General features: G+C 60.4%; 1 protein-coding gene across 2 annotated transcripts in view; it reads left to right on the top strand.

Moving 5' to 3' along the window:
* HK2 (hexokinase 2) overlaps window positions 1-13,770 on the top strand; it is a 21,463-nt gene extending 7,693 nt beyond the window's left edge. Inside the window, exons 3-18 of one of the 2 annotated variants that reach the window (XM_035345050.1) lie at window positions 2,976-3,124; window positions 3,434-3,553; window positions 4,552-4,647; window positions 4,755-4,854; window positions 5,114-5,297; window positions 5,927-6,082; window positions 6,233-6,466; window positions 6,606-6,910; window positions 7,408-7,556; window positions 7,876-7,995; window positions 8,108-8,203; window positions 8,661-8,760; window positions 8,945-9,128; window positions 9,309-9,464; window positions 9,795-10,028; window positions 10,419-13,770. In XM_035345050.1, the coding sequence (XP_035200941.1) occupies window positions 2,976-3,124; window positions 3,434-3,553; window positions 4,552-4,647; window positions 4,755-4,854; window positions 5,114-5,297; window positions 5,927-6,082; window positions 6,233-6,466; window positions 6,606-6,910; window positions 7,408-7,556; window positions 7,876-7,995; window positions 8,108-8,203; window positions 8,661-8,760; window positions 8,945-9,128; window positions 9,309-9,464; window positions 9,795-10,028; window positions 10,419-10,563 (2,528 nt within the window). In that variant the 3' untranslated portion in view covers window positions 10,564-13,770. The remainder of the gene's footprint in view (window positions 1-2,975; window positions 3,125-3,433; window positions 3,554-4,551; window positions 4,648-4,754; window positions 4,855-5,113; window positions 5,298-5,926; window positions 6,083-6,232; window positions 6,467-6,605; window positions 6,911-7,407; window positions 7,557-7,875; window positions 7,996-8,107; window positions 8,204-8,660; window positions 8,761-8,944; window positions 9,129-9,308; window positions 9,465-9,794; window positions 10,029-10,418) is intronic. The other variant, XM_035345051.1, reaches the window with a different exon arrangement.
* Window positions 13,771-14,401: the final 631 nt, after the last annotated feature.

Below are 14,401 nucleotides of genomic sequence, written 5' to 3'. Positions count from 1 at the left end.
GGGGGTGTCTGCAGCTCTCGGGTCCCCGGGGAGCCACGAGGAGCATCAGGAGCCGGCCGCGTGCCAGCCCGCACCCCGGTGCCGCCGACAGCTGGACCTGGCCGCCTGCCCCGGGATTGAGATTTAGATCTCTTTAAATATTTGAGAATGCCTTAATTACAGGGATAGCCCCAATCCTGCCCCCGGCTACGTGAACAACGGCAGCCAAAGGTGATGGGAGCGGCGCGGGAGCGAGCGGGGCGTGTGTGGCGGTGCTCCCCGAGGAGAGGCAGGGCGACGCAGGGAGAGCCTGCGCCCGCTGCTGCTGGCTGCACGAGCAAAACCTTTACCATAAAAACCCCCCAAAAAAACAATTTTCCACCAGGATTTCGCTCCCAGAGCAAGCCAGCATCATCGCCACCGCTCTTGGGTGGCAGTCTAGGGTGACAAGGGGCACGTTGCTGCACGAAGGGATGCAGTTTTCCATTTTTTTTTTTTAATTTTATTTATTTTTGAGGCTCCCAGGGCTCTGCACCGTCCTCCTGCAAAGCGTCCTTGCCCTTCCTGCCTCCCTGTGCTCCCGCACAGAGTCTCTGCTGTCGGATTACGCCGGCTGATGCCCGCTGGATGAGATGGGCTTACACAAACACAAGGTCGTGCCCGCAGGAGACGCAGGGCGAGGGCACGGCGGTGCTCAGACGCCCCCAGCATCCCACTGGCAGCTGCCGGAGGCAGCAAACAGCCCCCAGAAAAAAATAGCATGGCACACCCCGATGCATCCACAGCCCCCCCATGCTCCCAGTGCTGAGCTGCTGCCACCCCGATGGAAGGGGGTTTTGGATCCCAGGCTACCCCGCTGGAAGGGGAGTTCAGGTCCCAGGTCACCCCGACGGGAAGGGGACTTCAGACACCATCCTTTTGACCCCTCGAGGTCCAGAAAGGACCCGGAGCCACCAAACCCCGAGGCTCCTGGGCAAGGTGATCGCTTTTCCCGGCCCCAGCCCGGCCAGAAATCATTTCCAAGCAGGGCAGAGCGCCCTGCCCGCTTAGCTAACAGCCCGAGCACTTCCTTCCAGGCAGCACGGGTGTGTTTCAAGGAATTAAACGCTGGTCTTCGGGGCTGAGAGCAAACTGCCTGGAATCGGAGCTCGGCGTTCGCCTTCCTGTTTGGTCGGGGAGCTCGGCATCGCCGCCCGCCCCTTATCGCATAAGCAGGCCCTAATCTGAGGCAGGACGTGGCTGCGATGTTTGCAAACCCAGTCCACCGTCAAGCCCAGATCCTGGAACTTGGCAGGAGAGAAATTCCCCGGTTTTCCTTTTTTTTTCCCTGCCTTTTTTCTTCTTCCTGCAGAGCCAAGCGCCGCTCACACCTCTCTGGCTTGCAGCCAGCGTTTTGTACCCTGGGGCCCGTGGGCACGTCCCGTCGTTGCTTTGTGGTGATGGCTGCTGTCTGTAGGGTCGAGGAGAGGCTGCTTCGGGCCTCCCACGGGAGGTTGGACCCGGGCAGGACGAGGGGACAGCCCTGTCCTTGCTCTTTGTCCTCTGGGGAAGGGAAAAAGCACGGCGTGGGGCTGCCCCCCCCATGAAAAGGGGTCCGCAGGGCTGAAGTGCCCTAACGCTGTGCTGCAAAAAGGAAACCTGCTGCGAAAACCCATCCGAGGGGGCCGTGGGGAAGGGAAGGGGGAGACCCCACCGTGGGCAGGACCTGGGGTACCTCTGGGACCCCCCCCCAGCTGTGGGGCTGCAGCCCCGGCCCCGAGCCGTGCCGAGGTTTATCCGAGGGTGCTTGGAGCTGGCGGCTCTCCTGGGGTGCCTGCGCTGCTCCAGGGGTGAAGCGAGGGCCGTGCAGAGCCCCTGCAGGCCCCGTTCTCGGTAAAAGAGCAAGAAACCACCCCAGAATCAGCCTGAGCACTTGGCTTGGAGCAGGGGCCGGTGGCAGGACCCCACCTTGCAGCCCAGCAGCCCCCGAGCCCCCCAGACCTCCCCGTTCCCTCATCCAAAGCTGCCCGACACCACCGCCTCAGGACCGCCGTCCGATTTCTGTTCGCCGCCTTCCTGCGGAGGGACGACCGCTCCTTGGGACACCCCTGGTTAAGAAGGCCCCGTGAAGCCACTTCCAGGCCACCCTTGGGGTCTGTCACCGCCTGCGGTGCCCGGCCGAGCGGTGCCGGCCGCCCGCTCCCCCTGGAATACCAATAAACCACGCTTTTTGTTCCAGCCGCAGCCCCTTTGTAAAAGCAGGGCCGGGCACAATGCGGCCCCCGGGCGCTGTAATCTGCCCGGGGCAGCCAGCGCAGCACATTTAAATGTGTGCAGCAACCAAACAGTGCTGATGGAGGGCTTTCCCCCAGCCCTCTCCCCCTGCACCGCTAGGGTTTTGAAACAGCCGGCGCTTTTCCCGCACCCCCAGGTCTCAGTTGATCCCAAATCCGTCAGCGAGCTGCCGTAGTGCTTGGTAAAATGGGGGAAAAAAATCACAAAGCGTGGGGCAGCCAGCTGTGGGACAGCCCTGAGCAGTGTCCCCCCCCCCATAGCAAAGTTTTAGCCAGGCTCGAGGAAGGAGAGCGCGGCGTGGTCCAGCCTCGGAGCAGGGCTTTGGTCACTGGGGCTGGGGACCTGGGAGCTTTCCCGGGGTCCCTGCACCAAAGGATCGGGGACAGTCTGGTGCCACCTCCCTTATGGCACTGCTTTGGGGTCTTCCCCGCGAACGGCATCATTTCTGGGTGGTGTTCTGGGCATCGGCTTGCCTGGATGGGGCTGCTCAGGGTTCCTCCTGCAGAGCCCCCAGTCCTGCTTCCACCACGACCAGCGCTCTCCTGGACAAGGGGTCAGGATACGTCCCACCTCGTCCCGGGGCTCCGTCCCAGACCCTGCCCCACATCTGGGGAGGGGGCAGGATTCCCCCGGGCCAGCCCCGCGTCCCCAGGTTGGGCGTCGTGCTCCGGGATGCTGCCGGAGGGGCCCGGCCCCGTTAACTCCAGGCTCTCTCCTCGCAGAGGACGGCGACTTCTTGGCGCTGGACCTCGGCGGCACCAACTTCCGCGTGCTGCGGGTGAGGGTGTCCGACAACGGCCTGCAGAAGGTGGAGATGGAGAGCCAGATCTACGAAATCCACGAGGACCTCATGCGAGGCAGCGGGGGGCAGGTGGGTGGCAGCCTCCCCTCCTTTACGCCCCAGCCCCTATCTCCTGGGGAGCCCCAGCGCGTGGTGGCTCCGTCCTTTGGAAGGAGCCAGGGTTGCTCCAAGCCACCGAGATGTCTCCTGGGGCTGGGGCTGGTCCCATTGCGGCCTCTCCCTGCTCTGGGCGGCTCCTGCCTCGCTTTGCCCGGAGCTCCAGATCCCTGACACCAGGTCGGGACCGTGCGGGCGTGCTGTGGGGGACAGAGGGTGACACCAACCCCTCCGGCACCCAGAATGAGACCACCGTTCTCATGCACACCCTCAACCTTTCAGCTCTTCGACCACATCGCTGAGTGCCTGGCCAACTTCATGGAGAAGCTGAAAATCAAGGACAAGAAGCTGCCCCTTGGCTTCACCTTCTCTTTCCCGTGTCACCAGACCAAGCTGGACGAGGTGGGTGACGGGATCCGCTCCGCCTTTCATTCTGCCCCAAATCGGAACCGTTTCGGTTGCAAAAAAAACCCTTTGAGATCATCCCCACCGCTAAACCCCAGCGCTTTGGGATGCGCAGGGCTCGGGGGGGCAGGGGGGGTGATGCTGAGCCGTCCCCCCGCGCAGCCGGCGCTCGGCGAAGCAGCAGCAGCCCCGAGCGCTGCACAGCACGGACGTGCCGAGCATCACATCCGCGCCCGCGACCTCGCTGCGAGCCCCGAGGCACGTGGCTCTGCTCCGCTCGTCACGTGCCGCCGTCTCCTGCTCCCGGGGGCTTTTTTTAACTCACTCGCCACGGTCAGGGGTTGGGTCCGGGCAGCTCCACGCTGCCCCGGCAGCAGGGCACGACTTCTGCACCGGGGATGTGGTGGTGGCAATGGGGAAGGACGTCTGCTTCCCTCGCGGGGGCAGCGAGGGCTGTAAAAGGGATAAGTCACTGAGGGAGGAAGCGTCGGCCCCGCGGTCGCACCCGGTTCGTTGCACTCTGTGCCTCGGTTTCCCCTCCATAAAGCAGGCGGCTGTTTGGCTGCCTCTTGCCAAAGCACCCCCAGCTCTTGGGCTGAAAATTTGCCACCTTGGTTCTGGGTGACAGGGACAGCTCTGCCGTCCCCAAGCGGGGACAGTCCCGGTGCCTGTGCCGGTGGGGCGGCGAGATGCGTCCCGTAGCACACGGATCCGCGAATCCGCTGCGTGCGTCGGGGCTGGTTCTGCTCCAGGGCTCCATGAACCCAGCCGCCGAGGTCACGTTCCCAGCAGGAGGGAGCGAGTGACTCACGGGCCCGTGGCCATAAACCGGGATGCGGAAACCGTTGCTGATGCAATGGCTCGCAGGAGATAACAGGGAGGGAACGCCGCCTGCAGCGCTGTCTGTCTGTCCGTCCGGGCGCTGGGCCGGGTGATTTGGGGACCCCGAGGCGCGTGGGTCCCGCTGAGCTCTGGTTCTTGCTGTCCCTGCGCAGAGCATCCTCGTCACCTGGACGAAGGGGTTCAAGTGCAGCAGCGTGGAGGGGAAGGACGTGGTGTCCCTGCTGCGCAAGGCCATCAAGAAGCGAGGGGTAAGGAGCCACGCAGGTCCCGCGGGGATGGGGCGGGGGGCGCGTGGGGTTTGCGGAGGTGCCGTGATCGGGTTCGGCGGCGCTCAGCCTCCTCTCCTCCGTTTCAGGACTTTGACATAGACATCGTGGCCGTGGTGAACGACACCGTGGGCACCATGATGACCTGCGGCTACGATGACCACAACTGCGAAGTCGGACTCATTGTCGGTGAGCAGCGCTGAGCGGGGAAGAACTCGGGTCCGTCCTGAGCAGCTCCCGAAGGGGATCACGTTCCTTGCGGGTTTGGGGTCTTTTGGGGAGCGAGAAAGGCGGCAGCGACCTTGAAAGCAAACAGCACTGCCTGTTTGTTCTTCTGTGTGAACCAAGGAGGCGGTTTAGTGTTTTGTATGGTGCAAATTACGGAGAATAAGGGGAACCCGGCACCCTTTGTCACCTCCGCGTGACCGAGTCCCCACGCCTGGTTCAGGTACTGGCACCAACGCCTGCTACATGGAGGAGATGCGGCACATCGACCTGGTGGAAGGGGACGAGGGCAGGATGTGCATCAACATGGAGTGGGGCGCCTTCGGCGACGACGGCGCGCTCAACGACATCAGGACGGAGTTCGACCACGAGATCGACATGGGCTCGCTCAACCCCGGCAAGCAGCTGTAAGCAGGTTCCCGGCCTCCTGGGCTTTGCTCCGCGTTGCTTTGTCCTCCCGTCGTGCTGGCGCTGGGGGACAGACGCGGTCATCCCGGTTACGTGGGTCACGGCGTCCTCCACCCTGCCGGCTTCAGCAGGGGATGGGTCGGAGATTCGGGCTGTGAGCCCCCTAACGCCCGCTTCCCTCGCCGGCCTTCCGCTCGGATGCGCTGATTTGTTTCCTTCCCCCTGCCAGTGGGATAATCAAAAAGCGAACACCACCACCTAATGTTCACAGCCAAGTCCTACAGACTTCCCTGGGTACCAGCCCAGCTGGCAGCAGCGGTGGGATTAAGGGGAATCTCTGCCCCTCAGGTAGCCCTAAGCAGGGGGACGCCCATCAACGTGCCTTTAATTTCTTGGTGATGGGATAAAATACGGAAAAAGACACCGGGGTTGTGCCTGGGAGGCTGCGGTGTCACAGCCGAGGGTGTAAGGCCAGCCTGGCCTTGGTTCTTGCAGGGGCACAGGCACACCACGGCCTTGAATAGCTCAGATCTACCCTCCTGTTGGGGTACCAGCCGATTTTTGCGTGCCTGCTGGTGGCCACCTCTGGTACCCAAACAAATGCATCTGGTGCTCGCCCCTTTGGCAGGTTCGAGAAGATGATCAGCGGCATGTACATGGGAGAGCTGGTCCGGCTCATCCTGGTGAAGATGGCCAAGGAGGGGCTCTTGTTCCGGGGGAAGCTCACGTCAGACCTGCGCACTACCGGCCACTTCGAGACCAGATACGTCTCCGCTATCGAGAAGTAAGTAGGGTCTGGGTGGTTTTTTTTGGAGGTCCCAGCACCTCCTGACACCTACACTGGGGGAAACCGGACCAATCGGGCCAACTGGGACACCTCAGGTGGCGAAAGCAGGATTTCTAGGCATGAATCCCTTCTGTTTTGTCTGTCCAGGGAGAAAGAAGGGCTGCAGAAAGCCCACGAGATCCTCACCAAGCTGGGCCTGGAGCCGTCCCACGAGGACTGCCTGGCCACCCACCGCATCTGCCAGATCGTCTCCACCCGCTCGGCCAACCTGTGCGGGGCCACCCTGGCCGCCGTGCTGCGGCGCATCAAGGAGAACAAGGGCGTGGACCGGCTGCGCTCCACGGTCGGCGTGGACGGCTCCGTCTACAAGAAGCATCCCCAGTAAGTCCACGAAGCGTCGGCGGGAGGCCGGTGGGGACCCAAATCCGTTTGGATCCCAAATCCTCCTCGTTTGCCATCCCAGAGGTTGATGTGACCCGTGGTGGCTCACTCGGGTCCTCTTCTTCCTCCTCCTCCGTAGCTTTGCCCGGCGCCTCCATAAGACGGTGCGGAAGCTGCTGCCCGACTGCGAGATCCGCTTCGTGAGGTCGGAAGACGGCAGCGGCAAGGGGGCAGCCATGGTGACGGCCGTGGCCTACAGGCTGGCCGCCCAGCACAAGGCGAGGCAGAAGATCTTGGAGGCGCTCAAACTGAGCCACGAGCAGCTCCTGGAGGTGAAGCGGAGGATGAGGGTGGAGATGGAGAAGGGGCTGGGCAAGGAGACGCACGCCAAGGCCACGGTGAAGATGCTGCCCACCTACGTGTGCTCGACTCCGGATGGGACAGGTGAGGCACCAACCTGCTCGTGTCCTGTGTAGGGCAAGGAGCATCTCGGCTCGAACATCCGAACCACCCAGGAGAGGCTGGGACCTTTGTCCTTCCCTCTGTACCGTGTGAGTGGCACCAAGGGCTTGAGCTTCCAGTACGAGACTGGGAAGTGCCCCCAGGCCAGCCTGCACCCAACACAAAGCTCTGCTCTGGGTGTGCTCGCTCCGCCGCAGGTTTCTCACCGCTCTTGTCCTGGGTTGTGCTCCCAGGTCTGTCTGGGGCTCGGGTGTGCACCTGCCCCTTGGCAAGGAGTCTCCTGAGGTCTGGAGAGACTTCTCCAGCGCCTTCCTGCTTTCCACCTGCAGCTCCTTCCTATCCCATTCCCAACCCATTCCCATCCAGGTCTCGGTTTCTGGGCCTCCCAGGATGAAGGCAGATTGGGGTCAGCCTGTGGGCCATGTCCACGATGCTCCCTGTTGGGGTCTCTCTCCTAATGATTCTCTCCTGGTTTTCAGAAAAAGGCGATTTCCTCGCCCTGGACCTGGGGGGCACAAACTTCCGCGTGCTGCTGGTGCGCGTGCGGAACGGGATGAGGCGCGGCGTGGAGATGCACAACAAGATCTACTCCATCCCGCTGGAGATCATGCAGGGGACGGGCGAGGAGGTGAGGACGGGCTGCTGGAGGCGGAGGGTGCCCTGGGGTGGCAGCAGCAGCAGCTCAGATGGCCAACGCCGGCCGGCCACGGGCTCTGGAAGCACACAAGCAGTGAGAGATGTCTCCAGTTGCGCTCTGTGCTCTGCAAACCACTTTGGGCAGCACTCGGGGATGGGGAGCGTTTCTAGAAGGAGCCAGATGGGCTCTGGGGACACCCTGAGGAGGGAAGTGTCCCCGTGGCACCCGCAGGTTGCTGTCTCGGGTCTGTTGGGCAGGTTGGTGTTCCTCACCGAGGTTGTAACCGCTTCCTCTTTTTTTGTGCACCCAGCTCTTCGACCACATCGTCCACTGCATCTCCGACTTCCTGGAATACATGGGAATGAAGGGCGTTTCGCTCCCGCTGGGGTTCACCTTCTCCTTCCCTTGCAAGCAGACCAGCCTGGATGAGGTACACCCAACCCACCCATCCACGGGCAGACACCTGAGGGTGCCCACCGCGAGCTGGTGGGCCGGGGGTGCCCCCCTCCCTCCCCATTTACCCGGTTCTTCTTCCACCCCAGGGGATTCTCCTCAAGTGGACAAAAGGCTTCAAAGCGACCGGCTGCGAGGGAGAGGATGTGGTGAGCCTGCTGAAGGAGGCCATCCACAGGAGAGAGGTGAGCGGCCGCGCCGCTGAGAAGCCGGCTTCTCACTCCCACATCCCGACTCTCTCTGGCGTCTTTAATTGGGCTGCAAATTAATGGGCTGAGCACGGCTAATGAGTGTCTGAGTCTTAACAACCACCCTTAGTCATCACTAGAGGTTGGATTTTCAGGCCCTGGAGCTAGGAGCCAGCTCCTGGTCAGGAAGGAGCAGACGTCCCCATGAGCTGAGGGGACACCGCTGCCTCCGTGCAGACTGCCCAAAGCTCCTGCCCCGAGGGCTCTTTCTGTTAGGGATGTCCCAGCATGACGCTTCCTCTCTGGTTGCATCTTACTGGAGCTGTTCTGAGCTCCAGGCACCCTCCGGCAGAAGCGTGGGGCCGTAGGAAGCCCACGGGTCCCTTCCCAACCCCGGGAGCAGCGCAGCGAGCTGTGTCCCTCAGCGGTAAGACATGCGACCCCTTCCCTCTAGGAGTTCGACCTAGATGTGGTGGCGGTGGTGAACGACACGGTCGGCACCATGATGACGTGTGGCTATGAAGATCCGTTCTGTGAAGTGGGGCTGATAGTCGGTAAGAGCTGCGGCTTTCTTACGGGGTTCCTCCCCTCACCCTGACCCTGGCCAGGAACCGACGCCTGCTCCCAGCGCCTCCTCTTCTGGGATCTCGTTGAAAAGGGTGTCCGAAGGCTTCTGCCTGGCCTTCACACCTTGCTTTTCACCGTCTGCCCCGGTGACAAATGTTCCTCTCCCCGCAGGCACGGGCAGCAACGCCTGCTACATGGAGGAGATGAGGAACGTGGAGCTGGTGGAAGGCGACGAGGGCAGGATGTGCATCAACATGGAGTGGGGCGCCTTCGGCGACAGCGGGTGTCTGGATGACATACGGACAGAGTTTGACTTGGCCGTGGATGAGCTGTCTCTCAACCCCGGGAAACAAAGGTGTGGGGGGGCTTGGGGGGCTGTGACGAGTGTCCCTTCGCCCCTGGTGTCCCTGTGGGGAGGTGTCGGAAGGTGGAGATGAGGTGTCCAGGAGCAGCTCCGGGTTGCCCCGTCTGCCTCCCGGTGAATCCATCCGGATCCTTCGTGCCCCGAGGTTCAGCCCTGCCCTCTCTGTGCCAGGTTTGAGAAGATGATCAGCGGGATGTACCTGGGGGAGATCGTCCGGAACATCCTGATGGACTTCACCAAGCGAGGGCTGCTCTTCCGCGGACGGATCTCCGAGAGGCTGAAGACCAGAGGGATCTTTGAGACCAAGTTCCTGTCCCAGATAGAAAGGTGAGGACCTGATCCTGGCCTCGCTGCTGCAGGTTGGAGCTTGGGAGGAGTGTTCCCAGGTCTTGCGGGAGAAGCCCCAAGCGCTCCACTCAGCACCAGGGTGCAATACATTGAAAATAATTGGGTAAAATCCAGGGATTTGGGACAGGGAAACTGGGTTTGGGGGGTGGCAACACGGACTCCTCCATCTTCTGCCTGTGAAGCCCCTTGGGTTGGTGCTCCCCGAGCCAGGAGCACCCGGGCTGTGCAGGAGGAGGATGAGGAAGGGGAAGCCACGCATCCATGCTGCCCCCATCTCCTAACGCTGCCCAACCTTCGCGTCCTCCCCAGCGACTGCCTGGCCCTGCTGCAAGTCCGCTCCATCCTCCAGCACCTGGGCCTGGAGAGCACGTGCGACGACAGCATCATCGTGAAGGAGGTGTGCACGGTGGTGGCCCGGCGCGCCGCCCAGCTCTGCGGGGCCGGCATGGCGGCCGTGGTGGACAAGATCCGGGAGAACCGCGGCTTGGACTTCCTCAAGGTGACGGTCGGCGTGGACGGCACGCTCTACAAGCTGCACCCGCAGTGAGTAGCTCGAGGGGGTCATCCGAGGAGATAGGGGCTGGGGAGGGAAGCGGGGGCTTGGCTTGGGAGGCTGCTCCCTAATGGCTGGGGAGCCAGGTCCGGATTGAACCCAACCATGGGTAGGGGGCAGCTAAAACCTCCTCTGGTGAGGCTGGTGAGGGGCTTCTTGGCCTTGGGGGGGGGGCACAGGTGGGGCCAGGTTTGGCTCTGGGCGTGCAATGTGGATTTAACGCATGCCCTCCGCCGCCCTTTCTCTCCCTGCCCGCCTTTCTCCTCAGCCCCCGCAGCAATGGCCGCTGGCGGCCATCTTGTGCGGCCGCGCAGGGCAGCCTTGGGCACATCGTCCTCCCACAGGCCTCACGAGCTCCTTGTCCTTGTCCTTCCCCGCAGCTTCTCCACCGTCATGCACGAGACAGTGAAGCAGCTGTCCCCCAAGTGCGAGGTGACCTTCCTGCAGTCGGAGGATGGCAGCGGCAAGGGCGCGGCGCTCATCACGGCGGTGGCTTGCCGCATCCGGGAGGCCGGCCAGCGGTAGGAGGAGAGAGGTTTGCCGAAGAGCTTGGTTTCATCAAAACCGATTTCCTTCCCCATTCCCTCCCTCCGTACACACACCCCCACACACACACGTGGCCTCCCCTCGCAAGCAGACTCTTAGCTTTACTCAGTCCCTCGGGATGCCGCGGGCGGGACTGGAGACGCGTTGTACAAAACGTTGTCTGGGGCGTTTGGTTGCATGCTGTAAAAACCTCGTGTCGAGTAAAGCTAAAAGTGTCTTCAGCTGTGAACCCATCCCAGCCGCAGCCGACGCCGAGCACCAGCACTCCTCCCCGCGCCTCCTGGCCGCTCACGCGTTCCCTGATGGCAGAAACATTAGAGTAATGCCGACGCTGCATCGTCACTTTACAGTAACCAGTACCTATTTATCTACGTCGTGTGTCCGTGCTGTAGAAAGCAAACCTCTTTCAGATGGAGCTAAAGCCCTCCATTAGTCTTTTACCCTGATCACGGCTGTGTTATTTCCATGAAAGTCATGGCAAGTCTTCGAGCACGGGGTGCGAAACCGCACCGAGAGGCGCCACGTATCTCCGCACGGAGCGGCGAGCGGAGCCCGGCCTGGTGGACCCGAGGTGGCTCCGGTGGAACCGGGGAACCCCGGGGGAGGCAGGGGGCAAGCCCCGCACCCCCACCTCCCACCCGCACCCTACTCGAGCGTGGCCGCGTGCCCCCTGCCCACCGCTAGCACCCGGCCCCGCCGCACGCACGCGTGCGAAGAAGGCGTGCAGAAGCATCCCGGATTTGTGTCCTCGGCCGGCGCGGTGAGTCTTGGCTCATTTTGTCTGTGGAATAGCTCCACGTCTTCCTAGCCATCAGGGGGTACCTGAGTTGGCACGTCGCGCGCCCACGTCTCGAGAGAGTGTACATCTTTTCATGTACCTGGCCTCGGGGGGCGTGCTGCTTAGCTTCCACGTCATGTTAATGTCATTTAAGAATGGTACGGAGTACTTCTTTCCTTTTCTTTCTTTTTAATTTAAAATTTCCTTGGGGTAGACTGGAGAAAAAGAGCCAAATTCTGAGGGTGGTTGTGCAAGAACTTCAGGCATCCTTTGTCCCCGGAGTGAAGGGGGCACCAGAAAGCCAGGGCCGTGCTGCAGGCAGGGGACGAAGGAGCCAACCCTGCTGTCACCCCCAGTTCGTGGCAGCCTCATCCCCTGCCAACACCCAGGGCCTGATCGACGCGGTGCCACCCCAGTGCCCCCGATCAGTGTCACCCCGACGCCACTCGGGGCTGTCACCTCAGCCCCTTCCCAAGGCTGCGTGCACCGTGGTGCAGAGCAGCCCCCGATTTCACCAGCAGGAGAGCCTGGGGGGGGGGGGGGTGAGGGGAACCAGCAGGGGCACGTGTGTTTCTGTAAATATTTAGTGGAAGGTAACGAAATCCAGTGATATACAAAAATAATAATAATGATAATAATAATAATTCCCATGAACAGACCTTCAGTTTGGAGGACAGAGGTTTTTGGGTATTTTTATGTATATTTTTATACTGCTTGGGGTCACCTTATTACCAAAAGTATCTCTTCTATGTTGGGGGGTCGAGTTCAGTAGCACAATTCTAAAGCAAAATTGCTCTTTGGGCATTTTAAATGCTTATTTTTTTATGAGCCTCAAGACAATTATGATGGAATCTGACTGTGTATAGAGGTGATGTAAGAAACCAAGTTTAGTGGAAGTTTTAGAAGCTATTAAATAAATTTTTTAAAGACGCTACAGAAATCCTCTAATCCGATACCAAGCAGTTGTGTGTGATTATTTCCTGAGACGACTGAGGTCTTACCTGCTGAAAACTTGGAACAGAAAGGTCGTTGCCTGCTCCATCGTGCAGAAGGGTGCCGCAGCGGCGGTGTTTTTCACCTCCTAGGGACTTACTCAGCTGTGCCCCTTTGGCGACACGCAGCAGCTTCGTCCGTCTGGGTTAAATTTTCTGCAAGTGTCGTTTTTGGGGACAGGGCGGGGAGGATGGGGACCGCGCACAGCCCTGCGCTCGTGGCCGATTCAGGCTCCGTTGGTCTGATTGTAAGCTCACACCAAAATGTCGCCGTGGCACGTTATGTGAATGTGTTTAAAATGAAGAAGGGAAGCTGAAACTGTAATTATTGACTTGAAGGGAAGATCGAATCTATGTACGGAGAGGGACAGGCTGACCAGCCCGCCTCTCCTCCGGCGAGAAGCGCTGCTCTGTGGACGTAGGATGGCTTTCGTTTTGTTTTGCTTGGTTGTCCCCATTCAGATGCATTTTCCTTGTGCTCCTTCCTGCTGGCATCTCCCATGGCAGGATGCCACCCTTTCCTCCCCAGGGATCGTTCTTGGGGTACTTTGGACAGGGTTTTATTGTTACTGCTTTTTTTATAAGCAACAGAATACCGAGCCTTGCAATTTGCCTCTTCCTTTCTCGGGGCCAAAGGCCGCGTATCATCTCCTGTCACCTGAGGTGGAGGGAGGACCTGAGAGTTCCCGAGGTGCAGAGCTCTGGCCTGGAAGCAGCTGGCAGGGGATAACCCAGAGGGGGTTGTCCTGGGGTGGCCCGGGGCCACGTTGCCTCCCCCCAGGCGATCAGGATGTGCCCAGGCTGTTGGCCAGAGAAAGGAGGGTGACAAGGACTGGGTGCAAAATACCCCAAATCCACGCATCCCCGTGCAACGGGTGCCGTGGTAAAACAGCGACCAAATACACTGGAACCAGGAACCTCGGTGCCCCACCTCACCACGCTCTCCTCCTCTCCTGATAAAGAGGAGGAACCTTCTCTTGGCACATCGCTTCTCTTGCTCTGGCAGAGGAGTGGGCACTGAAGGGGCGACTCCCGGTCACAAGGGAGCTTGGAGCAAGAGGGAATCAAATTAATCACCCGCTGACATCCCTCTCAGGCTGCTCTCTTTCAAACCTGAAACAAAGAAAATGCATCTTAATGCGGACGCTGGCTCCGTGCGGGGCAGGGGGAGTTAAATAAAGCCAAAGACTGTCCGGCTGCTAGCAGAAACGAGTGACTAGATTCACCTGATGTTGTTATTTCGTGTTTACAATATTTATTTTTAGTAATTGACTGCGATGATATTATATATAGGCTTCCTTATTTTTGTACTTTTCATACCGTTTTCCTGAGCGTGGTGTTGTACTTCTCAGCTCCCCTTTGCCACGATTGCTGCTCCTAGTCAGTGACAAATAAAAAAAAGAGAGGAAAAAAAAAAAAAAAAACACCCATTTTCTGGGCTAAGTTGTGCTGTGTTTGGATTTCTGTGCTCCTGCCACTCCGTAGCAACCCCTTGGGAAGGGCGCCTGCACCACCAGCCCCATCCCCGAGCCCTGACCCCTATCCCCTGGGATGAAGGACGGCGCTGGGCAGGGATTTCTTCACCCTGACAGTCCCAACACAGCCAGGAGGGCGGAGGTGGGACCCGGAGACCCGTAGATCAAGGGATGGAGTCATCAATGTCTGGAGAAAGAAATCGACGTGTGTCTCAGGCGAGCTCTTGCCCCATCTCGCCGCCCGCCGGGCGGGCAGGGCAGCGGGTGCAACCAGCCCCGGGAGCCAGCAGGGCGTAGGGGCAGAGCAGGAGCCGGTCCTGCACCTTGCAGCGGGGCAAGCTCTCAGCACAGAGCAGGAGCCCTCGGGCAGCTCAACCCACCAGCCAGGCCTGGAAAAGCAGGTATTTTAACGAACCGGTTCTCTTCCGGCAGTAACGAGCAGCCCAGGTTTCCTCCTGCTGAATCAGTGACGGTTTTAAAAGCTTTTTACTGAAGTGCTCAAGCATCTAAACCCGAAGGTTGATGCTTGAGCAGATTGAAAGCCTTAAAGTTCTTCTGCTCCTGGCCCAAAG

The sequence above is a fragment of the Oxyura jamaicensis genome, chromosome 22 (genome assembly GCF_011077185.1).
Source record: "Oxyura jamaicensis isolate SHBP4307 breed ruddy duck chromosome 22, BPBGC_Ojam_1.0, whole genome shotgun sequence".
NCBI lineage: Eukaryota > Metazoa > Chordata > Aves > Anseriformes > Anatidae > Oxyura > Oxyura jamaicensis.
This window is presented reverse-complemented; position numbering and strand designations above follow the sequence as displayed.